Source organism: Rhinichthys klamathensis, unplaced genomic scaffold (genome assembly GCF_029890125.1).
Source record: "Rhinichthys klamathensis goyatoka isolate OS25496 unplaced genomic scaffold, OSU_Roscu_1.1 h1tg000469l_1, whole genome shotgun sequence".
In the NCBI taxonomy this organism is placed as follows: Eukaryota; Metazoa; Chordata; class Actinopteri; order Cypriniformes; family Leuciscidae; genus Rhinichthys; species Rhinichthys klamathensis.
The window spans coordinates 468,981-496,753 of NW_026606958.1; the positions used below are offsets into that span (position 1 = coordinate 468,981).

The 27,773-nt window shown below is 38.3% G+C and overlaps 1 protein-coding gene across 1 annotated transcript; it reads left to right on the forward strand.

Moving 5' to 3' along the window:
• Positions 1 to 27,773, forward strand: suclg1 (succinate-CoA ligase GDP/ADP-forming subunit alph). Its single transcript, XM_056236876.1, has 9 exons — positions 1 to 111; positions 1,532 to 1,632; positions 8,505 to 8,621; positions 10,796 to 11,008; positions 13,057 to 13,114; positions 14,394 to 14,477; positions 14,581 to 14,732; positions 19,641 to 19,829; positions 27,446 to 27,773. Exons 1-9 carry the CDS (start codon positions 78 to 80, stop codon positions 27,470 to 27,472), a joined length of 975 nt encoding a protein of 324 aa, XP_056092851.1. The 5' UTR covers positions 1 to 77; the 3' UTR covers positions 27,473 to 27,773.

The following is a 27,773-nucleotide window of genomic DNA, read 5'->3' on the forward strand; positions in this document are numbered from 1 at the left end:
CAGGCATCTAGCAGGACTACTATGCATACTGACGTTTAGGTCCATGTCTGTCCGGTGTCATTGGTGAATGACCGAAGATGTCTCATAGCAGGTTGTTTGCCCGGTTCCTCTGTAAGTAAAACGAACACGAGCGTTGTTACATTTTAAACACATCTCTGTCTTTGTTTTGACGTTGTTCCAGCAGATATTGTAAACGTGGGAGTCATTTATTTATTTCTATTTCGATTAAACGCACACAGTCAGCTAATGCTAATGTTGTGTTGCTGTTTTCAGCACCAAATGTAACATATTAACGGTCAACTTATGAACGGATGACCTGTACTGGTAAATGTGTTTAATTGTCTTTTTAAAATGTCTCTAATATGTTAATGATGGTATCTGAGTAACTTTGAAGGTAACAGACACAGCACTATCATTTGATATAACTTAGTGCTTATTTATATGCTGTAAGGGACAGAGACTGTGTCTTTGCAACCGTTATGATCACAATTTTGCTCATATCCTCACCTAGGATGACACTATTCTTCATAAGTCTGCTGAACGCGTGTTGACAGTGTGACATGTAGGTCTGTGGTTGCTTGTAACTTACTTCACTGACTGTATGTGCGTAACATTTGAAATAGCCTACTTATTTTTATTCTGTAATAATAATGTAGAAAATCAAAATGCTCTGAGCATTTTACAATGTCTGTGAAAGTGTGTTGCCATTTTTGAAACTTTTGGTTAACTCTTCCAGTCTTGTGCAATTCAATTGTCTGTCAATAATGGAATTTTCACTCCAGCTGAACAGAAAGCAGTGTTGACTAACTTCCCTGTGTGATACACTGCATACTGTGCTTTTTAAGAACCGTAAATCGCAAACTTAATTAAATTACAGTTTAATGCAATATTGCAGTTATTTCATATCTGTTGGAAGCATGATCATATTGGGGGTCCATCATGGCATCTAAAAGATTGAAACCCCCTGGTCTATGTGTGGTTTAGGTGAACTTTAACCTAGAGAAATGTGGAAGGGCTGTTTAATCCTGTCAGCTGTGATCAATAGCCTATTTCTTGAAGTCCTATTAAGAGTAAAAGAGTCAAAACTGTTTGCTGATCACTGATAAACTTATTGGATTTTTTGGTTCAACTATTGTCGTCTGTTCCAACCCTGTATTATTTCTAAACTCTTTGAGAGGTCAAGGCAGCTTGACCTTTGGACATCAGACCCTGTTGGGAACGTATAGAGTAATGTGAAAGAGAAGCCAACAACTACTTCTTATAGGCCTAAACTAAGTTTACTAATATAGCCACCAAGTTGACTTTGCATTTAGTGTGATAGATTAATAAATAAACTGCAGGCAGGTGTGTTGGACACAAAATGAAAACATGAAATCCAATGTTTATACAAACAGCAACATTAAGTCATCATGCAGACTTCACTAAGAATGTAAAAAAAAAAAAAAACATCTTAAACGTTTCATACACTTTTAGATGTGTATGTATTTGATCCTTGGTTCTTATTCCATGGCTGTTGTCTTTGTATTTGCAGTGCAGCAGGCTGGGGTGAGACACTGTTATACTGGAAACAGGAAGAACCTTTACATCGACAAGAACACTAAGGTCATCTGTCAAGGCTTCACAGGAAAACAGGTGTGTAACCCCAGTCTATGCACCCCAAAACACCCTGCATTACAGCCCAAATTATGTGAAAAGGTCTGTTTTTTTTTAGTTATTTTATTTCACTTTACAGTAGTGTCTTATTCATTTAGTTACTGATTGAAGTGCTGTCTCATTGGTTGTGGCCTACTTGAATGACAGGAAACTGGCTGAGCATTGAGCGATTACAGGAAATCTCACTGTATTTTGATTTTGATCATCTCACCATACCTGACCATAAGGGCGATGTAGAGATGCACTGAAATTTCCGCAACCAAAAGTATTTGAAAAATTCATTTTCAGCTGAAACCGTTTTGGAAGGCTGAAATCAGTGATCCCAATGGGAGCGTTTAATTAGCTCTTCTCGATGGTGTGTTTTGGCGTCTATTGTGCATAAATTTTGCCATCTGTGTGGATGATAGGGAATTTTTGTCTGACTTTTGGTCAATGCAGCTTTCAGTTTATGCATGAATAAAACTTCACTAAACATTAGGGGCTTTCGCACCGAAGGAACCTTTTCATAGTTCTATTGTCTTAGAACTATTGGCGAAACTACCCGGATGTCGGCGTGTTCGCACCTCAGGAACTAGGAACGATTTTAGTTCTAGGAACTCTTTTGGAGGAACTAATTTAGCTCCTACTTCAGAGTAGGGTCTAAACCAGCACTATAGGAACTATCCGTGACGTTAGTGTACGCGGATTGGCCGAACGCACGCGAAACACCAGCACCTGCCATTTTTAAAACAGCTGTATGTAAACACACAGATTATAGCCTATATACAATATTTACTCCAGAAACTAACTATACGAACATGGAAAACAGTGATAGATGGCCCTCTTAACCTTAACGCGGAGGAGAAAATCCAACGCAACTTTGAGGGACCATGAGAAACATGATTATGTATTTCTGCTCAGCTAGCAACACTGGACATCAACCACACAGTACATGCTAATAACTTTGAATATACTGTCTACTTTCTATGTATAACAGTTCTATCTAATAACGTATTAGACGGGACTGTTAGACAGATCGTAAACTATAATGAACGGAGAATGCGAGGACTGTTTGTTTGCTCAGGCTCTGGCATTCTGACTCTGAGCGCTGTCAAAATAAAGGTCACAGCAACAAGCTCACTTCAGAGTTCCTACTGGCAGTGCGAATGCAACAGGAAAACGTTCCTATGGGAACCATTAGTTCTCGGGGCAACCACCCTAGTAGTAGTTTTTTTTTTTCAAACTGGGGGACTCAAAATCATTTTCATAGTAATTAACATCATGCCACAGATTCTGTCGATAAAGCCAAAGTTTTATTTAACCCAAAATATTAAAAAGTGGATAAATCAGGTTATGCAAACAGTGAGCCACAGAACAGATGAATCTGATGAGGTGGATGTGTAAAGCCTGCATGCTTATGAAACCCCAACATTTATAATTTGGCACATAATTTTAAAGGTCCCGTTCTTCGTGATCCCATGTTTCAAACTTTAGTTAGTGTGTAATGTTGTTTTTAGAGTATAAATAATATCTGTAAAATTATAAAGCTCAAAGTTCAATGCCAAGCGAGATATTTTATTTAACAGAAGTCGCCTACATCGAACGGCCCGTTTGGACTGCATCCCTCTACTTCCTTCTTTAATGACGTCAGTAGAACAGTTTTTTGACTAACGTCCGCCCACAGGAATGCTCCCTCAACTCCCTCAACTTGCGCACTTCTTATAACTTACTGTGTTTACTCAGCTCTTATGGTGATTTTCTGAAGTAAAACTGACGCTTCATCTTTTGTGTGATGTACAATAAACTTTATTAAACTCATCAGTATATGTTTGATCATCATTCGGACTTGGTCCAAAACAGCAGACTTGTAGGCTATTAATAAATAATGGATACACACAAGCAGATGACAAATATGTTATAATAACCGTAATTAAACTACTAAACTATACCTGTTCCATCTCTATACAGCACTCTGACTCAGTAGGCATTATTGTCCGACTCGAAATGAACACCGTTACTGAGAGTTTCTGATATTATCATCATTCCGTGAGATGAAATTGTCCTGAGAAACTGAGCGCGAGCTCATGAAGCTCCGCCCCCTGTGCCGGCAGCAGCAGCTTATTTGCATTTAAAGGGCACACACTAAAACAGCGCGTTTTTCTGAGCCCAAAAAAATGACAATTTAAACATGCTGTAAAAAAAGATCTGTTGGGTATTTTGAGCTGAAACTTCACATACACATTCTGGGGACATCATAGACTTATTTTACATCTTGTGAAAAGGGGCATAATACAGGACCTTTAAGGATCTGAAGGCTAGTGCTCAGTCTTTCTTTCTTGCTTGTGACTATGTGGTAGGGTGACCAGACGTCCCGTTTTTCCCGGGACAGTCCCGTATTTCAACTGTAATTTTAGTGTCCCGACTTATTATGAAAAAATCATGTTTTGTCCCGTATTTCATCGTTAATATATATTTTGATATATTATAGGTTTCGTTTTCGAAAGGCTACGTGAATATGTATGTATGTTATGTTCAAAACCGTGTAGCGCGCGCATGACAGAGAGGGAGAGAGCGAGAGATCTTGCGTGTGTGTGCTATAGTATGCATTAATACGCATGCGTCTTATACCCCCCCCCCCCCCCCCCGGTTCTGTGTCGGTCCCGTATTCAACTCCGAGAAATCTGGTCACCCTACTATGTGGGCCACAACATTTTGAATGCAAAGTGGTTTTTGACGCCCCAAAAAAACATAAGTGGGAGGAAACATTTAAAAAATAATAATATAAAAAAAAAAAAAAAACAGATTAATTCAATTCATAACAAATACCTTTGTTTATAAATCAATATATTAAAGAGTTTGGTTCGTGTTGTCAACATGTCAAGAAGATGCTGTTTTTAGCGCTGCGAATCCACATAAAAGGATGACGACTCGTGCTGGAATTGATATGGAATAACCGACGCCATCGTTCCTGATCGTATCACTGTGTATACAAGTGCTGAGGAAGCCTCCAGAGCTGAAATTCAGTTATGGTAATAGGCGTTTCATTTCCGAGAGGTAGACCAATCATCCATATGATCCAATCAGAGCAGAGTAGGCTCACGGAAAGCAGGGGTTTAGAGAGACCGAATCTTCGAACAAACTGTTTTCAGTTCCTAAGAAATAAGGTGATCAGCAATTTAAAGGGGAACTTGGCAACTCTAGCCATTTCTTCGCTGATTTTCACTTTTGTTGCCGCATGTTTTCTCATCGAGCTCCCCCTACAGCTGTGGGGCATATATTTCCCAACACTGTCGTAAAAAAACTCACTTGTGGCACCCTCCTCCCCCTTTCTACCGCTGCTCATGTGCATTTGTTATTATCGGAGCCGGCCAACTTTATCGCGTGGAGCTATGTCTACCGAGGTGGGTAATACATCATACACAGTATCATAGAATTATGTCGAATTTCCATAAAGCAGTTCGTGTTTCTCGCTCGTTCTCGCTTCTCACGAGACTTCCTATTTCCAACTTACCAGGACGTTAGTCCCCATGTTGCAAGGATGGTTTTCCGCCTGGTGACGCTGGGGGGAGCGGGGAAAGTCACCATTTTCACCAGAACAGGTTATTTAACCATCCAAATGATTTCTAAACGGTTTTATTAAGTGAAATGGTTGCCAAGTTCCCCTTTAAAATAAAAAAAAATTACAAATTAAATGAAAGTGTTTTATTTATTTATTTATTTTTACCTTTGATGCCTGTAAACTAGGGGTGGGAATCTTTTACCATCTCACGATTAAATTCGATTCCGATTCTTGAGGCCACGATTCGATTCAAAATCGATTTTCGATTCAAAAAGATTTTCGATTTAAAACGATTCGATTTTATCCATAATGATTTCTAATCGGGTTTCTGATCATGATCTACTCTCATCTGCTTTGCTATACAGAATGACAAACGGAGACCAGTGTTTCCTCTAGGATTTTTTCCAGCTCTGGTGGCAGGCCCATTTCGCCAGGGGGAGGGGGCGTGGCCCATGAGTGATTGCCATTGGCCACGCCCCCTTACCCCAGGTGTTTAAACCTCCCCTAAGTATTATAACATTATAACATGAAAGGCTCGAATAAGAGCGGCAAAGCGATTATGCGCATCCCGTGTGCAGAATGATGCACTTGAAGCAACGCGAAGTCACAGCGCGCAGCGCTCCGGATTGAAAAGTTCAAAGCACAAAGCGAAGAGATTATATCTGTCTATCTATGCTTAATGTATTATTTGCAACAGTTTATTGAGCATTTAATTTCAGTTACAGTGCGGATGAAGAACAATTCATAGCGCTCTCCAGTGCTGTAATCTAACAGACACCCGGGAGAAAGGATTATGATTTAGAAAACGCTATAACGCGACGCGCTGTGTGAGTGCCGAATGGAGAATGACTGAGGAGAGATGAGTTTCCATTAACTTTAACTAACGACTTAAATATTCATTTTTACCTCACATTATGCTATTATGACTTTAGAAGTCTTGGAATTTAGTGCGAACACTTTATGGTGCTTTACAATGTTTTTTATGCCTTTAGCTTAACAATAACACAATATGCACATTAATATCGGACCTCACTGAGAAGCTGCAGCCGTGGCGGGATTATTTTAGGTGTGGCGGCCCGCCACGGCAGAATGAATGTAGAAGCATCATATTTAGAAGCATCAGAAGCTCTATAAAAGCATCCATATTTGCTTCCTCTGATTTGCCGCTCACGTTCAAAAACCGGCTGCGTGCATGACGTCCGGACGTCCCGTATAGGCTATAGTTACAAAAATGGAGGCGAACAGCCAGCTGATTTTATTTATTTATTAAATCGATTCTTGGACATTTCAGATCGATTCTGAATCGTTGCAAATGAGAATCTAGATTCTTCTGTGAATCGATTTTTTGGCACACCCCTACTGTAAACCTATTGTAGGAGACCAACAAAACAACAGGAACCTTTAAAATAGCATAATAGGGGCACTTTAAATGGATAAAATAAAAATATGACATGACCGCTTTAAAGACTACTGTTATGTGTTGGGTTGGGTTTTAAATGTACTATCCTTTCATGCTTTATTTTATAATGTGAGGAGAGACAGGCACGATTGTTCTTGATATGTGCCCTTAGGCCCTTTACGCTAAAACTGCTGTCTACAGCATCCAATAACCTTGCTTTTCTCACCCCTGTGATTTATTTCCAATCTCTCATTGCATTTCTCTAACTCTCCTTCACCCTCTTACAAACGGCTCTTTACCATAATAAAGGGTTATTAGATGAAGTTTTAATGAACACTCATTATAATTAGAAGGGGATGAGGAATGACTGGAGTGTCATCTCGGCATATTAACTTTGCTGTTCGGCTACATAAGCAAACCATACCTCAAATTAATGGCTACACTGTTAACGGAGGCAGCGTGCAGGAAAAACGGCAAAGTTAGCTCAGCACTTCAGCGTTAATGAAAGCATAAGAACAAATGATGGTAGAAAGTTGGCAAGTTGGACGCTCGGAGGGGAAATGGATCGAAAACGTGCCAGGTTTCCTCATTCCTTCTAATTGTATATAAAACATTACAGTGGTAGATATTGATGTGATACGGGCGACCCTTTACCTTTGGACTTATCTGTGATGTTTCAAAATAATTTGTAATAATTAACATGCACATATCGGGAAAGGAAGGTTAAAGTTCGTGACGTACCATTTTCACAGACTGTTCAAATCCCTAATCATGGGGAAATAGTTTTTTACTGATACATTTTTATTTTACAGCATTCATTGATTTTAAAGTGCTTCACATAATGAAAGGGCATTTGTAAGTCTATGTTCTGGGCTGCATGCTGGGAAATTATATATATCATGTTCCACATTAGTGTCTTTACATTTAGTCTGTAATTTAATAACCAAGCTGAATGTGAACTGATTTATCTACATACTGCAAATCTTGCAAAATCGTGCCTAAAATATGCTATGCATGACCATTACGCAAAATATGTAATTTAACATGTTACAGACTTTTTTTAATTTAACTTTTTATTTTATTTTAATTTGTTGTATTCTATTAGGGTCCATTTACTCCTTATTGTTTTATTTATTTATATTTTACTTTACTTTATTTTAATTTGTTTTATTTTATTGAGGTACATTTGTCTATAATTTTTGTACTTTTGTCAAAAAAAAATTCAAAGCCATTTTCCCACACACTCTTTGACACTTTTTTTTCTTCTTTTGACAACTTTTTTTTTTTTTATACTTCTGCCTTGTGAGAAATGTCACCTTTGCACTTTGGTCTGCTCATGCTTTGGCAGAGGATTTGCTTTTGAGTTCAATACAAACGTCAATGTTTTTTATTAGCAGTTTCTTGGTGTACAACATATCACTTGTTGTGTGGTCACAAACCAATCAAAAATTATGCTGTATTAATGGTTAAGATCAAATTGAATAAAATGATCATGGACCTGGTTAAAAATAAATTTCAGCCACTCCTTCTACTGCTAAGATTTGCAAAACAACAGGTGCTTCACATGAGCAGAAATGGCTCAAGGTTTAGTGAACTTTCACACACTTCACTTATATCTTTAGTTCTTTTGGTGTTTAGTAATGATAGTATCTGTCTGTTCAGAATGAGTAGTTTGTATCAACAAACAATCTTTTTGGACAGGGGATGAAGTTTTGTGTTCTCACTCTCAAAGTTACTGTATGTTTTCATAGTACACCAAGATCTTTTACTCAAAAGGAAACCTAGATTTTCCTTTTGTTTTGTGATGTGACCCATTTAATGTTAATTCATTACAAGCTGATTATGCTGAACAGTAAGCCAAATTCATCTCTTTCCTTCATTAAATGATCTCTTTTTTTCTCTCTCTGTCTCTAGGGCACCTTTCACAGTCAGCAGTCTCTGGACTATGGCTCTCACTTAGTAGGAGGAGTGTCCCCAGGCAAGGGGGGCAAAACACACCTGGGTCTGCCAGTCTTCAACTCTGTGAAAGAGGTAATTGCCTGTGTGACTGCTGACAGTCTCCTTTGAGCCACAGTTACTTTTTGGACAGCTGGTCTGATTCTCTGAGGGTACTAGGGGACATTTAAGGGGACTTATTTAGAGCAAGCAATGCCAACAGTAACAGAAGTGTTAAAGGCCAGAGGCTGGTTGTTTAATCTTTATCAGTTTAAACTAGAGCCCGACCGATATATCGGCGGGCCGATATTATCGGCCGATTTTAGGCATTTTCCTAACTATCGGCATTTATAATGGCCGATAAATGAATATTTAAAAAAATGCGGGTGCGGTGATTCATGTAAGGGTGGCGCTGCCAATAAAGCACCTAAAAGCTGTCACAAGAACTGGCAAAAGTAATGATTATGAATACAACAAATATAGCAAGGAGACATTTTAGTTGTTTATTAATAAACAAGTGTTTTCAGTCAGTGTCAGCCAAAGATGAAGTTGACGATGCTGACTCGCGATCTTCAGTGAACGCGCGCCAGAGAGAAATGCACATTTCATACGATTACATGAGTCTGTCTGTCTTTCGTTTTGAATTGTTCTGTTTAAAAGTAGACATTTCAATATAGATATATTTCTATTCTCAGGTCTATACGCTGAGTTTCGGTTCATGAGACGAGCTCCAGTTCACCCGCAGGCGCCTCCGTGTCGAGATTATCTATCGTCTGCTAAATTTACTTCTTATAAATTAAATCCAGGCAAATGGCTGATGAAACATTGATTAAAATTAAGATACAATTAATACAAAACGAAATTCACTTTGAAACGAAAGGTTTTGTGCTTTCTGTTTGATGTATATGTGAAAGTTTCAAAGCATTAGTGCCGCTTTCAGAGCGCTCACGTCCGTAGTGCTGAACTGTTGCGTCTGTAACATTGTTTTTTCCTCATAAATGCGAACACAAAAAATAAAATAAAATAAAATGAATATTTTATGTAGCCTGTGGAGACTGAGAGCCAACCCTTTTTCATCCGGTGGGTAGTAGCCTACTTGTGATTTGCGCAGTGTAATTCACAGAATTGATTTCTCTGCTACAAGCCTCTGTCACGTATTGTGTGAGCTTGTGACTATTGCAAGCGCGCAGCTGAGAAGTCCTGATTATATTGTCTGCTATATTTAGGCCTACTTCTTATTTATTAAGGCAATTGGTTGATGAAACATTGATTAAAATGCGTGGCGCGAGCAATCTCCGACAGTAAACTGATTCTGCTTTGTCTCGGGTAAACAGCTGTTGCGACGCGAGCAGTAACGGCCGCGTCCGGTGTAGACACCGTGTTAAAGCTCATTCTGCCTGATAACGCTACGTTACAACATCAAGCAATATTCCAAAAATGTATATAATTATAACACTTTATATAGGGCCATTTTGCATTAAGAGTAGCCTAGTTTCACGTTTAGTACATTTTGCTTACTAATTATTTAAAATAGTATAAAAGTACTGTACATATGTAATTAAAAACGTTTTCGTTATGATATTATTAATTTTACTTTAGTAAAAAGATCTGAGTTCTTCCTCCACTGGTAGAGATTAGAGGAATTAAGAGTAAAAATAGAAGATAATAAGGTTTTGTCAGTGACACTTTTTATTTATTTATTGATACAAGTTATGACTAAATTAAAAGACAAAGTCGTCGTTAGTGAAGATTATGCAACAGTATTTAGAATATGATATAATATAACATGCAATGCAAACTAGTTTGGTTACAGCTCAGCTGTATAATTCTCATTCTATCATTCCCCCTGCCTCCATTACATATCTGTGTCACACAAGTGTTTGATTACCACATTTGAGTGATCATTGCAAAACGTGTTTATAAAATATATTTATTCTGTTTATAGCTACTGTGTAAAGTACCCATCAAAAGTTTGTACACACCAATAGGAAAGTGTCCAAACTTTTGACTGGTATACTGTACTATAATACACATAAATAATATTGCTACTGTATTATAATATACACATAAATAATATCGGCCGATATATCGGTATCGGGCTTTTTTTACTCCCTAATATCGGTATCGGCATCGGCCCCCAAAAATCCATATCGGTCGGGCTCTAGTTTAAACCCTTTCAGATAAAGCCCAACTGCAACTGAAATGCTAAAATTAGATGTTTGACCAAGTATTTTTTTAGTTCTGTGAATAATTCTTAATTTGTTTTTTAGGCTAAAGATGGCACAGGGGCTGAAGCCACCGTGATCTACGTGCCGCCCCCTTTCGCTGCAGCCGCCATCATCGAAGCAATTGACGCAGAGATGCCTCTAGCTGTCTGTATCACTGAGGGAATCCCTCAGCAGGACATGGTGCGGGTCAAACACAAGCTGCTCCGCCAGAACAAGACTCGCCTCGTTGGCCCCAACTGTCCCGGTGTCATCAACGTGAGAGCTGCACTTATGCTGGTTTTTTTTTTTTTTTTTTTTTTTGTCACACTTTAGTTTAGGGTCCAATTCTTACTATTAACTAACTATGACTTTTGCCTTAATAAACTCCTAATTACTGCTTATTAATAGTTAGTAAGGTAGTTGTTAAGTTTTGGTAGTGTTATTAAGTGATGTAGAATAAGCTCATGCAGAATAAGACATTAATATGTGCTTTATGAGTACTAATAAACAGCCAATATCCTAGTAATATGCATGCTAATAAAGCAACTAGTTAATAGTGAGAATTGGACCCTAAACTAAAGTGTTATCCTTTTCTTTCTTTTTTTGTACCCACACAGTGTTTTGGAAACCTTAGTCAACTAACACAGGATTTGTATTATGAGATTAAAATGCTGTAAATTTTGAGTAGAAGGCAATTGGTTGAAGTTGGCAAAATTGTAGATGTAATATTAACACAAAGAAGCCACTCTTTGAACACTGTCTCTCTTAAAAACACTGTTTAAAGTCAATATGGAACACATTCACAACCCATTTTACTTCCGTAATGTGACAGATGAATCAAGATATTAGGTTGTGGAAACGTAGGTTGTGACTTTATCCATCTGAAATGGTTTAGATTGTGGGAAGTGGTCTCTATACTCTTACCATTTTAAAGTTTCTAGGAAAAAAATGAATATATATATATATATATATATATATATCTTTAGTAATTTTAGTAAAATTAGTACTTCCATTCAGCAAGGACATGTTAAAATTGATAAAGTGACAGTAAAACATTTTTAGATTTTAAAAGATTTCTATCTCAACTAACTGCTGTTCTATTGTTCTATTCTTAGAATCAGAAATATTTAGCAATGCAACTGTTTTCAGAATTGATAAAAAGAAGAAGATTTTGAGCAGTAAATCAGCATTCAGAAAATCAACAAAAACATTAAGAGAAACTTTTGACTTACTCTTTTGGCATAAGTCGACTTGCGTAGGCCGTCTGCCGGAAGCTAGTTATTTTAGACGATAAAGTTTTAAATATGGATATGTTTCTTACACAAATGCATCGCTTCACTTCAGAAGGCCTTTTTTGTCCCCCCCAGAGCCGTGTGTAGCACTTTTATCATGGATGGATACACTTAGATTGTTTGCACTACAACATGATTTTTCCAGATCTTATGAAGTCACATTGTTACTCATTTAAATAATCCACGCCAACGGAATACGCAAAAAAGTGGACGAGGCCTGGTTGAGCTGCTGCTATGTTTTTTCCAGAACGTTTCCAAAACTCTGTTTGACCTTCCGAAGGCTGAGGAACTTAAAGTGGTTAATTTATTTTAAACACTGTTCCTGAACATAGATAAACCCAAACGTTTATCTGTGCGCTACACTTTTTATGGAGAACAGCGTTGTTTTCTGTTGCTTTTGTAAGCTCTCGCTTTTGTAAGACGGTTCACCGCTCCTTAGGACAATAACCATGGTTGTTCATATTTGTATCACCTTAGTTTTCTGACAAATATCACATTTAAATGGTGGATAACATCATATCTATAATGTATACGAAAATTACAAAAAAATATACCATAAACGTCCTGTGAAATCCGTTCTGGACGATCCTCTTGATCTTTAATATTGTCAGGGTCTGAATCGGGCTCAAATTTGTTTGAAGTTGACGAAGTGTGTGAAATTAAAGTGTGTGGTTTCCTCCTCTCTGCTGCCATCTTGTTTCTCCTAACTAGGTTAGGACACCTCTCCAGCACTCTTATATAATTTAGGAGATGAGACCTAGTCTTAACACATAAGAAGCTTAATGAATCACACTTATTCTTAAGTCTAGGAATAAAAATAAAATTACCTAATTCTTAGAATTTTGACACACTTAAAACAAAATTTTTATTCTGAGTGGCTTTACTGTGTGTGTATATATATATATATATATTTATATGGCCCCTGGAATGTGTATTGAATTGGGTCAGTTTTGATTTCATTTTGACTTCAAAAACCTACTGCTTGTAATTTTTAATTGCCTAAAGTAAAAAAAAAAAATTCTCTACTTACAGCCTGGCGAGTGCAAAATTGGGATCATGCCTGGACACATCCACAAGAAAGGAAGAGTTGGTAAGAGCTCCACTGGATGACACCTTTTTTTATGACAAAGTAAACTCACTCAGTCATCCTTCCAGAAGAGTTTGACACTGGAGCAGCTCACATACTGATTGAATAGAATCTTAAAAGATCCTTGCAAAGCCTAGCGCTCCTCCTGTCTTCAAGTTCATAAAAGAAGCATCAGACAGACAGAGCCACAGGGTCTCGATTTGAAATGGACCCTTTTTAATGTGTTGGATTTGTAAGAGTGTCTCACCATGTCAGGGATGATGAAAAGTCTCTGCTCGAACATGAACTCAGATGTAGACCGTAGCGCAGTGTTCAGACTGCTAAAAAGAGAGCATGCAGATCACTTCTCATCAGTGCTCTGTCAAGGAATTTTAAACTGCAGGGCTGTGCCATCACATCACTAGACAGATAACACAGGTTTTTGAGGAGCTCTGAAGAATAGTACTCAAGAGTTCAGCTTGGTGCCTGTTCCTATAATAAGAGTTGTGACCTCGTCTGTCTGGAAATAGAAATTGGCCTTTTCCAGTACTGTTTTTCTATTAGGTTACATTTGACATTTAGAAAGATTTCTTTTGTTTAACGCTGGCTAGTTGCCCCCTGGTTTCATTGGGCATTAGGAACAGATCTGAGAGCAGCAAAAGTGCATTAAAATGTTAAATCCCACTAGGAATTTACATTTTTGCTCTAGAATATTGTGAAGACAGGAAACTACACTCTTAGAAATAAAAGCATTCAATGTGGTTCTATATAGAAATCTAGATTTCTTACCTTCTGAATTTTAAAGAACTCTTAATGCCGAAAATGTTCTATACAAGGAGAAATGTCTTAAATGGTTACATAATACTGTCATGTTTAATGGTCATTTACATTTTTTCTTGTGATAAAGTATGTTTATAAACTGTTTAATTCATAAAATTTCATAAAAATTAATTAACTAAATCTTGTAGCACCCGAAAGAACCCTTTAAGGTTCTATATAGAACCTTTTCTTCTAATTGTATGGTCTGCAGAACACATAATCAATGGAGGAGAAGTAGAGACTCACACTTTGTATTAATTTAGGGCTGTCTGTTAATTACATTATATACTGTACCTATTAAGTAATCATATGTTTGAACCTTTGCCTGTTAAGTACTGCAGTGTGAAAATTTCAATTGTTAGTCATGCTTTTTTAATCTAATAATTAGTTGCACTAAATGAATATGTTCAATTAATAACACAAATTACATTATAAAATTGCTATTTATCTTTATCTTGCTCTATTCTCCTTTTTATTTTCTCAGGCATTGTATCTAGATCGGGCACTCTTACGTATGAAGCAGTACATCAGACGACCCAAGTGGGTCTGGGCCAGTCGCTCTGCATTGGTATGGCAATCTAGCCATCAGTCATCCATTATAATACATCTGCCTAGACTACAGGAAGTGTTTAGTGCAGAGAAGTCTTTGAATAAAGTGTCTTTTCTTTCAGGTATCGGTGGAGACCCTTTTAATGGCACTAACTTCATTGACTGCCTGGAGGTGTTCTTGCACGACCCAAAAACCGAAGGCATCATTCTGATTGGAGAGATTGGAGGAGATGCAGAAGAGAATGCGGCAGAGTACCTGAAACAGCACAACTCTGTAAGCTGCTTCTAATTTTCACACGTGATTTCTTAACTGAGAAATCCTGTTCAATTTAAAGGTTATATGTCTGAATGTGTCTAATAATATTACCTCAAACTTTTAACACTTACTTACCCTCAAAACACAAGGCTATCTTTGTGCTATCTCCAAATTTTTCTACAACAGCAACCTCCTTTTGTTGGCTTACTTCCAGCAAATGGCCAATTTTGTTCAGCAAATGCATGTAAAATAAACAATATTTCTGGCTGTATACAGGTAACGTTAAAGCAATAGTTCACCCTAAAATTAACCTTCTTCATTCATTCATTCAAACCCATATACTTTCTTCTGTCAGTCACAAAAGGAAATGTTAGTCAGGATGTTCACAATACTCTTTTTCTAAACCATTAACACTGAATAGAGAGACCAGGGGCTGTCAATCATAAAAGTAATCCATTTGACTCTTTCACTAAAGTCAAGTCTTCTGAAGTCATATTATAGTTTTGTGTGAGGAACAGAGTAAAATGTAGGCTGTAAGTCAATGGAAAACATCTCATTGACAAGTCATGATCTTTTATGAGACATTGAGAACTGATGATGTTTGGCGTCATTAACATCAGATGCCATATTTAATGCAAATGAGGTTTGATATTTCCGTCTGTTCATCACAGAAAGCTATTTTATCCATTCAAAAGACATCTCATGCATATTTTATGCTAGTTTTATTTTATTTTTGGTTAACTGCCTTTAAGAACACACACACACACACACACACACACACACACACACACACACACACACACACACACACACACACACACACAGCACTCAAAGGTTAAGAATCACTGCTATTCATTCATGAATCACTTTTAGAACCATGAATCAGTGCTTACTTTTTTCTTCGCCCTTGGGACGTACACAATGTTTTTCATCTTCTGGATATCGGCAGCTTTCTCCAACAAACAGGAACCCTCACCTCACATGAAGCTCCTCTTTCTTTGCTGGCTGGAGCTACTCACCCCTGAGCTCACATTGTTTCTGTGAATGAGAATACAGCCTCCAACTGCTCTTTGATCTGTATTGGCTGTGAAGAAATATCTACAGGGTTTTCATTGTGATCTTTGGACCAGCCTGGCTGAATTTCACTCACAATCAAAGACTCTAACAGCGCCTCAGTTTGTGTCATCATTAAGCATGTCATATTTATTCCTCCAGTCTGAAAGCCATAGAGAGAGCTGATGCATTTACAAGTTTCTTGCATTGGGAGGAATTTTTTCTGTCTGTGATGTTTAAAAACAAGCGTTGGCACGAGAAATACTCAGCCGTGCTGATTGTGCCAAATTGCGTACAGCAAACTGATGCACGAAAGTCCATTTTCTCAAGAGGAACTCAGACAGCCAGACGTTATTCAGATGGAACTCAAGTCTGAGAGCGTGGCAGCGGAGGGGCACGGTAACCTCAGGAAAATCAAGCAAATCGCTCTGAATATGTTAACTGCATGAACAAGTGCCTCATGTTCAAAGAGCCTCTTCTCCATCCTGTGAATCAGACTGTTTTAAAGAGCTCGTTTTTATTGTTGCCACATTTGAATTGAACTGAAACGGCGAAATGTCAACCTGCAATTTTCAGCATTGTTGAGAAGTTTCACAGTTGCAGAAACTATTAAGCGTTTTTGTGTACTCTGAGAAAAGCGAGCATGTAGCTCTTTGAGCACGCATTAGCGCTGTGAAACTTTTCTCTTTTCCGGCCTGTCAATTAAATTAGTTGGGGGAATTGAATTATTCCTCGCCGACTAGTTGCAGATTGTGTGAAATTGGTCCTTTCAGGTAAACTTTTCTCATTACCTCAACAAGGTAGTTTTTAAGGGAATGCTCCAAAAATGGCCTTGGCCATGAATAATGGAGATCAATACATGGTCATGCTACATTTCATGCAGTGGATTCAGCCTTGGGAGAAGCATTTGGCAGTTATGAAATTTTCCGTTTGTGCCGCTGTTAACAAGACCTGAATCGATCAGACTGTTAAACGCATGCCAGTCTCATTAAGAAGTGCAGACAGGGATGATACAATAGGTTCTAGGCGGTAATGGAAGCGGCAATCCATACAGGAGCTTGTAAACTTTTAGCTCTTGAAAAAGTTACGTCGGATTTATGTTGCATGAACCCTTTTAGACTGGCCTAGGAAGAGCGTCTGTTTTTTTTTTTTTTTATAATAGTAGTGACAAAGCTCATGGTCCAATCCCATAACTTAACAGCACATTTAAACGCCCCCACACTTCCTGTTGGATCCATATCTCTTTTTATTAGCTGCGGTGGCATTGTGCAAATAATGGTGTGAGTACCCTGTTTTCCTCTTTTCTGTCAATTTATCAACTCCCTACTACACACATACACCAGTAAGTCCTTGTGTCAGAATTGCCAAGGCAAACTGCAAAATTGCTTTTCAGTCAAATTAGCATATTGATATGAATATTCCTCTCAAGTGGTTGTCAGCTATGTGCCTGTTTTTGCTTATTGCTAACATTTGTCACCTAGGGAATGTTGCCCATTAAGATCCACTTGCAGTCCGCAGTCACCGCAACAATATTGGGAGTTGCTGAATGATCTACAGGAAGCTTTCCAATAGTTAACATGGAAACCTGACAAATTGTGTTTTCTGCAAATGTTCATTGCATGTCTCTATCAACAATTTTTCTGTAAAAATCCATTCAATTCACACACTTCTAAAGGGATTGCTCACCGAAAAATTACAATTCTGTCATTATCTGCTCATCCACATAGTTCCAAACATTTTTTTTTGTGGACACAGAAGGATTATTCTTTAAGAATTTTCGCAACAACGAGTAAATAATGACAGCATTTGAGTTTCTTTTAAAATAGGGTTGTCTGGAGAGTGTCTGAGAAAGTCATTGTCATTCAACAAAAAAGGAGCACAAAATGAAAGGATGATGTTCCATTTCAGCATTCTCACAAGGTTTTGTGCATGAACAAAATGTAATTTCCTCAATTCATTATCGTAATCTTCCCAGATTAGGCTTTAGTCTGCAGTCGGCTGCATGAACATGAACAGCATGAGCAGAGCTTGAGCTTTGAACCGAATACGGCTCCTGTGGCGCATTATAATGTTAGCGGGTAGTTGAAGATTGTCAAGTATTAGGTTAGACTGTCTTTGACTGGCGGTCACATTCATTTCATCGTCTGTACCTCAAGTTTGCATTCCCATTTAAAGTTTTTAGTGAAATCAAAAATTGCCTGTGAAGTTTAGGATCCTTCCCTCTTGTGAGATTCTAATGGGCACGTCTGAATTAGTTCTGGCTCCATTTGAGCCCAGGGAGGTCTATTACACTGTAGAAAACAACCATTAGCATTCCTATTGATCTCTGGCAATAGCTCAGCTGACACAGGACAGGAACCCCCAGAAGTATACAACTGAAAAATATCTTCTGTAATATAATTATAAGAAAAAATAGTTTTATCAGAATACACAGCTTTTTTTTTCTTTTGGGAGTGGCTGTCATTACAGATATATGCTTTCCCCCCAGAATTATGGGACTGACTGATGCTAACCAGCCAAGCCTTGATTTTTCGGTACAGCCTCATCAGAGTTCAAAGTTAGTATTTAGCTTAGTATTTCAGCCTTTCTAAGAAAAGCTGTCAAAACGGCCTTAAAAACATCCAAAATGCTAGTCTACGGTTTCATTCTAGACACTCTCATCCACCTGTTGCCCCACGCTGGTGCGATTACAACAGCCCACATCTCACTCTGGAATTATGATGCCATTCATGAGGACAAAATATGTTTGGAATGAAGAAAAAACAGCCTGAGCATGATGGTCCATCAGCGATGGCAGTTAATTGGCATGGACATGACAAATTACAGTACCTTCCATGAAAGTGAGATTGTATTAAATGACAGACTCTAACCACTGTCTGCCCATCTGCTTACTCCCACACACGCTATTAGATGCCTTGATCTGCCTCCTTTGTAATGCCAATTTTGTGCACAGTATGCACCATCTAAAAGCCCCTGCACTTATTTTTGCCTCTTATTTTACAAGTCTATAAAAATAGACTCACTTCCTGTAATTGTCTTAAAACATTATTCTTGTTGGCCTTGCCTAGCTTTACTATGACCATACTTATTTTTATGGATACCCATAATGCAGTGGTCATATTAAAACACATTTTTGCTGGACATAATGATACCCAAGACTAATTTTGTATAAACACACACAAGCACTACCATTCAGAAGTTTGGAGTCGGTAAGATTAAAAAAAAAAATTTTTAGTAAAGAAGTCTCACCAAGGCTGTATTTATTTCAATAATTTCAAGAATCATTTCTTCTTATTATCAATGTTGAAAACTAAGGAGCTCTTAGGGGAACACAAACGTTTTTAAAGCGAACGCAACGTTTTTTGGAGCAACAAAAGTTTTACGAACAAACACAATGTTTCTTGAGGGAACAAGTTTAACAAGCTAACGCAACTTTTTTGGGGGGCAATGCGAAAGTTTTACGAGCAAACAGCGTTTCTTGGGGGAACGCAAAAGTTGTACAAGCGAACGCAACGTTTTTTTTGAGGCAACGCAAAAGTTTTACGATCAAATACAACGTTTCTTGGGGGAACTCAAAAGTTTTACAAGCGAACGCAACGTTTCTCTGGGAGATTTACGAGCAAACGCAACATTTCTTGGGGCAACACTAAAGTTTTGCGAGTGAACAACTTTTCTCCGGGAATATACAAACGTTTTGAGAGCGAACAAAACGTTTCTCTGGGAAATGCGAATGTTTTGCGATTAAATGCAAACTTTCTTGGGGGAAAGCAAAAGTTGTAACATTGTAAAAGTCTTTACGAATCCTTTCTGGATATAAGTATTAATCTCGTTAAAAAAAAGGTCTTTTAACTTATGTCATCTTTTTTTTTTTAGGGTGCCAATGCTAAGCCAGTGGTGTCGTTCATTGCTGGCTTGACAGCCCCTCCTGGAAGGAGAATGGGCCACGCAGGAGCCATCATTGCTGGAGGCAAGGGGGGTGCCAAAGAGAAGATCGCCGCCCTGCAGTCGGCTGGAGTCGTCGTAAGCATGTCTCCGGCTCAGCTGGGCAGCACCATGTTCAAGGTGAGACCGTTTTCTCTCAGTGTGAGCTGTAACTCAGAGGCAGAGTCACCACAGAGCTCACACCTCACTGTCTAAATCAGTGTTTCTCAACCCTGTCCTGGAGGACCCCCAACTCTGCACATTTTGAAAGTCTCCTCTTTCTGACACACCCATTTCAGGTCCTGGAGTTTCTTCTAATGAGCTGATGAGTTGAATCAGGTGTGTTTGATTAGGGAGACAAAGAAAATCTGCAATGTTGGGGGTCCTTCATGAGCAGGGTTGAGAAACACTGGTCTAAATGCTCAACTGTTTTTGAGCTTCTGCAAACTCAAGCGTGCTGAGAGCAAGCCATTAAAAGCCCTATTCGCACGGGATAAGTATTACCTGGTGACCTCTAGTCATTTGTAATAATTGCGGAGGTTGTCTGAGATCTTAATCCCGTGCGAATCGGCCATGTCTGTAATTTGTAAAGTAAAAATTCCCCCACTAATGACTTACTATATTTCGCCGAACACCGAGGTCCTGTGATAATATTAGTCCCGTGTGAATCGGCATCTCTGTGATTTGGCCGGATCGTATATCATTTTTTCAAGGTTTTTGTTTCATGTGCGCCTTTTTATCCATCTTTCGCGAAGAATGGAGCCTGTGTTGGAGTGTTTTGATAGTATATTGGGTGCTGGGTCATATCGCTACACACAACTACACAATTTGCAGAAAAAGAAAGCTGAAAATCACCACAAGAGCAAAAACAAAAAGAATGATTAGATGGATATGAATGACATGTACTGTATAGCAGCATGCGGTAAGGAACTTTATTCTGTTTATATCATAATATATCATACAGCTAGACCTATAACGAAAAGAAATTTCCAATCATCAGAACGTCTCATTGACGTCATATCCGAGAGATAAGTCAGTAAATTTGAGTAAAATCACAGGCTTCGGTTATCCCGTGCGAATGCGCCACATTAAATTCAGATGTGGCGGGGTAATTTCTAAATCAGTGGTTCTCAAAGTGGGGTCCGCGGACCCCTGGTGGTCCGTGAACTATAGCCAGGGGGTCCGCGAAATAATTTATAACAGCCTACCGTTTTTCCCGACTATAAGTCATGTTTTCTTTAGCATCTGAAAACTTGCTATTTATTCCAACGTGACTTATATAATGCATTTAATGTCAAATAATAAAAAAGTAGGCTCTTAAAGGTTTCTATAGATAGATAATCTATCTATATTTCTTATGTCTGTGCGTCAAGTATTCGCTGTGTTTTGGTCGATTTTTGGGCACGTGCGCCAGCTAAGGAGACGGAGACGGCAGAACGCGCATCCTGTTGTGTTCTTTATTTTTAAAAGGCATGACATTTTGTAGTCATTTTTAATGTAGGCCTATACACAAATAAAAAAATAGACACTTTGCCGTTTTGAATGATGTACTCTTATCTGTATGACCATAAATAAGAGTATTCCTTTGTTTCCACTGCTGAGGAAAAATCCAAGTGTTCGCGCCGGCGTCTCGTGTGCGCGCACAATATGTCAGTTCTAGCACTGCTAATTTGACATCAAAACCTGTTCATTGTCAAAATAAAATACTCACCGAACTTATAAAAAGTTCTGCTTAATTTAATTTGTCTGTTGCAGTTGTACACTATGAAGGCAGTGACGGTCAATCATATACTGTCGACTTGCTATTGTTCCAATCTCATTTCTCCAAAATGTGAAGATGCTGATACGTGTAGGCCTATATTGGGACTGAAGCATGAAGCTTTCTTTACATAAATAGTTAAGCATCCAAATGTTAGGCTACATCGCAAATATGGAAACTTTGGACCGAATGAGAGATGCACGAGCCCAACGTCTGCAGTTTCAGTTTCGATTCAACTTAATTCGTTTAGAATTGATGTTTTAAATAAATGTTGTCTGTATACTACTATTATTATTATTTGTATTATTATCTATTAATAGTATAATTTTTCATTCTCGTTTTGTTCTGAATACCATTAATTTAAGGATTTGCTGTGGAGTGAGGGGAAGTAGGCCTACTACGCCTCAAGAGCGCAACAAAGTATTACACACTCAGGTGCAACTTATTTTCTGGAAAATACAGTAAATTATAAATTTGTGCATAGGGACAGTGTCGTATACCCACAATTGAGGTCCCTGAGGTCCGGGCCTCTGTAATTTTTCTATGTGTATAATGAAAGTTGTGAAATAATTGCCTAATATTAACTCTAATTTGGTGCTGCAAGGATATTAAACATCGCGATGATAACTGAGCTTCTCATCTGAGCTGCTTCAGCAGACTAACAGCGCTCGTCAATGTCAAAATGTTTGAGTCGGAGATTAAATCAAAGTAGGCTGGTTTATGTTCACAGAAGCTGCAAGCCGAGCGCGAATTTCCGCATGACGCTTCAGTTATTCGGTCATAAAGTGCGAGATAAGATGTAAATCGCTAAACTAAACAGCTGTTTAAGATAGAAGTTTAAACGAACGACAGAAACAATCAGTTTGCAAAGTATCAACCGGGAAAGGAAATATAGGGGATAGCGGGGCACAACGTAAATCCCAGTTGTGCAAGTGGGTCATGTTGTCACACTGCGTTACAATGAATATGTTTTGAACTATGTTGTATATGTGTTCGTTGTCAAACTCAAAAATTAGTTTATTTTTAATTATTTTAAAATGCCATTATTTTATATGAAAAAGTTAATTGTATTTTATTGAGAAAATATTTTTGTTTGTCTTGTATATTTGTTTGATTAGATCAGATAACATTTTAATCTGTCATATGGTCATGTTACAATGTGCCCCACCTATGGGACATGTTGTCACATTGCACTTCCATTCTTTCTGGGTATATCAAGAATAAAAGTACAATTTTTGGCCTTAAAAACACCTTAAAATGCACGTGTAGATCAAGAAAATCTAAAATTCCTCAGGGGGGCATGCCCCCGGACCCCCCTAGCAAGATCACTTTTGGGACCTCAGTATGCTATTTAGAAAACCCTGCAAATGACCCTGGGTGGAGACTATTTGTGTCAAAATATTTAATTAACCGCTCCCACATTAACTTTAGGCTCAGTCACTGTTATAAATATGAGGGGGTCCTTGGAGATGTTTTTCCCCTGTAAGGGGTCCCTGGCTCCAAAATGTTTGAGAACCCCTGTTCTAAATCACACGAGCTCCCCAGATAGTACTAATCCCGTGCGAATAGGGCTAAAGATGTTCTTTTTAGTAAAAAATCTGTTTTTTTTATTTCCCCTCCTTTTAGTTTGAATCCTCACTGTGAGGTCAGCTTGCTGAGAACTCTTTGTAAAGTATTTTTATCGGTTTGTGTGGCTCTAGGAAATCCACTGTTCTGTGGGCCAATATAGTGACTTATATAAAGGGCCCCCTTAGACAATCACAGCAGTTTTTACCGTAAGGTATTCAATAGAAAGCTACACCGCAAGAGAGAAAATGAACAAAGCTCCATTTGTATTGGTGAGTTAGCAGCTCTGCCTCTTCAGCTCTGCCTCTTTATCTCAATTTATCACAGCCAGTGTTTTTAACAAGATGTATAAAAAGTGAAAGCGTGTATTACACTCATTCATCATTTTAGCCTTTCATTACTAGCACTAGCAAACGCTCCTTCCTCTGCATCAATACCATTTTCTTTCCTCTTCCACCACACCCCTGGATTCTAATTTGTAATCATTGGAAGTAATGATGAAAAACACTCTGGCTGGTTGTTAATTTTGCAGCCCATTGTGTTCATACATCTGTGTTTATCTCATTGGCCGATTTAATAATGATGCCACATACGCACACCTCAAAGCTTTTTCTCCATGTTATCACACATGCATATGTTGGCAACTCACTTACGATGTCTTGACCTTTTATCCCACAGTGTTTCTCATTATTCCTTGTGTTTCTGCCTGGATGACATAGCCAAGAAATATTTGTCAGCTTTATGACTCTATTCAGTATCTCTTTTTATGCATCATTTTGACCAAATCAAATTTAAAATGAAATACCTTTTGTTCATCTACGGAACAAAAATGATGATCTATTTGATGAAATCTGAGACCTTTCTGGTCTCAAAAATTTATAAAGAGATCATAAAACTAATCCATATGAATTGACCTTTCGCCGGCCCCTCCCCCAAAACAGCCATTGTCCAATCACACATCATAGCAACTGTTACTATGTGAGCAGGTCCGTCAAACATTGACTCCAAGCAAGATGGTGAAGCGGTGCGCCCACGTCATTTGTAAATCGGACACTAGATACCCCGAGAGATTGTCTGGAGGAGTTGTGTTCTTTCCGTTTCCAAAGCCGAAAACACAACGTGAGCGGTGCCTACAATGGATAAAAACAGTGTGGACGGCCCCACTCCCAGTTAAATGTGTCGAACATGGTTAACTCGCGTGCAGCGTGCGTGAGACTGAGACACTGAGATTAGTCAAAGAAACATGGAGAAAGCAGATCAAGAGGATCCACAAAGGAATTACGTTTTCTAAAGGGTTGTTGTTAACGTGATATTCTCGGGGGGAAATGAGCAGCAGTCAACTAGCAGTGCAGCACCTGTAGACTAACAGTTTAGAGGAGTGTACGCTCGCAACGGGGAAAGCATGAAGCTTACTTGACAACATCAGTTCATATATCAATATCGTAACGAATAGAAATAACCTTAAATAATGTATGGTTATCTGCATCTTTCCGTCTCTTGTGTATAGTTACTTTTTAAACACGAAAATCGCATTTAGCATGACATGCAAGCGGTTGCCGTGGTAATGAACAACTGCTTGTTAAAGAGAATGTATAATCCTGTATCTGAGGCAAAATTACTAAATATGCAGCTCGAGTTATATATTTCTAACTCCAAACAATAGCCAATGAACCAGCTTATAAAATCTTCTTCAAGGCTGTGCTGGTTGCATTTGAGGTACAGGTCATGGGGTTTCTTAGCCTGGAAAAACCCAGACAACTTCCGGCAAATTTAGATTTGCTCTGAAAAATAGTCTGCCAAAGAGCTCATTCAAGCACATTTCCAATCCGTCAAAATCGAGGCACCAATCAGAAACGTTGGGGCGGGCTTTACATGATGACGACAGCGCTGGGATTTTGAAACAGATTTTGTAGCCTACATTACAAAGATGGATGCCGCCGTCGAACATCACTCGTTCGAATCAGCTATCGTGTCTCTTTTAAGCGATTTGAACGTTTCCTTTTTGTTAAAAACCGAGCAAAGAACAACACTCGGAGATGTTTCTGCTGCTCTGCATACGTCATCTCCTTCATCGCTCTGATTGGTTTTAGGTCTATCCGCGACGTCCGTTGGTGACGCCCCTCTGGAAATGATTTGTCTATGACGCTTTGCCAGACCATAACTCAGTTACAACTGAGAATGGTCTGGTTTTAACCAGACTAGGGGTTTCTCAGATTTCGCTTGAGACCGGTATAAGCATTCACCTCGATAGTAGTCATGTCTCCTTCATTGCGTATTTTTATATTTTGAATATATCCCTCCACTGCATACTGTAACCCCTTGTGCCTCGATCTGGAGGATATCGCTGAGTATTGCTCCAAAAAAAGGTCACTGACACGCACGGGTATACCTCTTCCCGTCATGGCAATCTGACGCGCTGGTCGTGTTTGACGGGCGTAGTAACAATAACTAGGGGGCGTAGCTTTTGTGAACGGTCAATTGAGCGGTTTAGTCCAAATTTTCTGAAGAGACTCTATTCATCAAACAATCCTGAAATTTTTTTAAATATTTCAGAAAAATATTAAGCTGCACAAACGTTTTCAACAAAATAATAATAAATGTTTCTTGCACACCAAATAAGATTGATTAGAATGATTTCTGAAGGCTCATGTGACACTGAAGACTGGAGTAATGATTACTCAATCAGCTTTTCCATCACTTTTGAAAACTGTATTGCTATTTTAAAAATGTTCATTTTTTCAAGATGATATCAAGTAGTTTACAGCAATATTTACATTATATAGAGTGTAAAATGCCACACTGGGACGCTTCTGTAAAGATTTTTGACTGATGATACAAACAAACTTTTGAATCCGTGTTTTAAAACTTAAGGTAAGCAGACAATTTTAACTGATTCATGGAAATTTATCGGCAAAAATGGTGTTAGATTTTTATTTTTTTAAGTATCTTTCTTAACGCTTTAACTTTTTAAGAAAATGAATGACTTAATATGCCCAATCATTCATTTAATTTCACATGTAGGCAAACATATTGTGAATATTCAGTAAACCATCCATTCCTACTAGTGTGTACTACTGGATACAACACGGGAAGATACTAATCATGCTCTCATTCATTTATCCTCTCTCATATTACTAATGATGTAATCACAGCAAATACTTAATTTCTTGTCTTACTCAAGGCCATTTCCTGCTATATTAGTTCAGAGTGCTGGAGACAATGCACTGCTTGACCACTAGATGACAGTAGAGCTTCAAGTATTTTTACTGAAGATCCCGAGCATCTTCGTTTCTAAAACATGACATTTGCATAAGGGAATTCTCTCTGAAATGCACCATTCCGTCACCCTTAGTTGAGGAAAATGCATTTTCAAAAGCACAATGCATCACCCTGTAGCTGTATGCCTTTGTAAATTAACTATGTAAATAGCTATTTCTGACTGGAACAATCTACATTTGTCTTTGCATCATACATTGTACATTTCTCACAGCTTTGTGTGTTTACCCACAGCTTCTCTAAATGTTTTTTTTGTGCGATTAACCTTTATATGGCCTCAAATCCTGAGACTCACAAAGCCATCTCCTGTTTAATGGAGGGAGCTTTTCAGCATTTCAGAATTTCCACATATATGAACAAAAAAAAATGCTATAGATTCCTAAAGAAAGACTATTAGAGATGCCAAGATGACTGAATAAAGCCTGAAAAGTCTAGTAATTTAAAAAATGGTAGAAACACACACACACACACACACACACAGAGAGCATGCACAGATTGCAAAGATTAAGTAAAACAGAAGAAATGTATTCTTTTAAGAGAAAAGCTCTGTTTGGGACACCTGGCAACCCCAAGCATGAACGCTAGAGGAGGTTTGTTACCAATGCGGAAATATCAAACTAAAAGGAAAACGGATTTTCAGTATAAATTGTGGTCCAATATTGTGGCGGTTATTTTATGATTAATCTAGTGAAGCAGAAATAGTTATCACGATTAAAATACAATTAATTGTGCAGCCAAAGAAAAGGAGAAAATAGAAATGTGGACATTCTCTTTTTGTGTTCCATTTGAAGAAATAAAGAACAAATAAATTTGCTTGTTTTTACTTTTTGTTTTAATAATAATAATAATACACTTTAAATGGGTTTCGGAAAGTGCTTCGCATAGTAAAAACAGCACATAAAACGTTTGTAGGTAAGATTTAAAATGATCAAGTGACTGCCTTATGAATCTCTCTTTTCTTTTATGTTTCCCTCCATTTCCATATTTAATTCACCTAATTTATCTTCTGTATTGTCTACTTCAGCCCTTTAAACCAGTAAACTCTTGACTCGCACAAACTAACCGCATAACAGACCCCTGCTCTGGACATATTCGAGGCAGACCCTTGCTGATCATGTTTGTTTGACTCCTGTTTGCACTTCCCTGTTCTCTGCAGGAGTTTGAGAAGAGGAAGATGTTGTAACGTGTCAGAAACAGACTGCCCTCCCTGCCTTAGGACCTTCATCCCTGCTGGAGTCCAGCACCTTCCTCCAGGCTCGACCGGGCACACATTTCAGCTGATTCTATGAATACATGGTCCATATTTGGACCAGAGGAAATAAAAACATTTCAAAATCTATCACAGCCTTTGTCTTAGAAGTGTACGGCACAGGAGCATATCCACCTTGTAATCCAGCTACACTCGGAGCAATGTCAGCCATTTGTTGCTTTATGTGATGATGTCCTCTTCCCCCTCCCCCAGAAAATATATCTCTAATACACTA

Bases quoted from the DNA above. Each gene is read 5' to 3' on its own strand.
- suclg1 (XM_056236876.1), top strand. From the start codon at position 78: ATGTCTCATAGCAGGTTGTTTGCCCGGTTCCTCT. The intron at 112-1,531 runs GTAAGTAAAACG...TTGTATTTGCAG, and splicing joins GTTGTTTGCCCGGTTCCTCT to TGCAGCAGGCTGGGGTGAGA. The intron at 19,830-27,445 runs GTGAGACCGTTT...TGTTCTCTGCAG, and splicing joins TGGGCAGCACCATGTTCAAG to GAGTTTGAGAAGAGGAAGAT.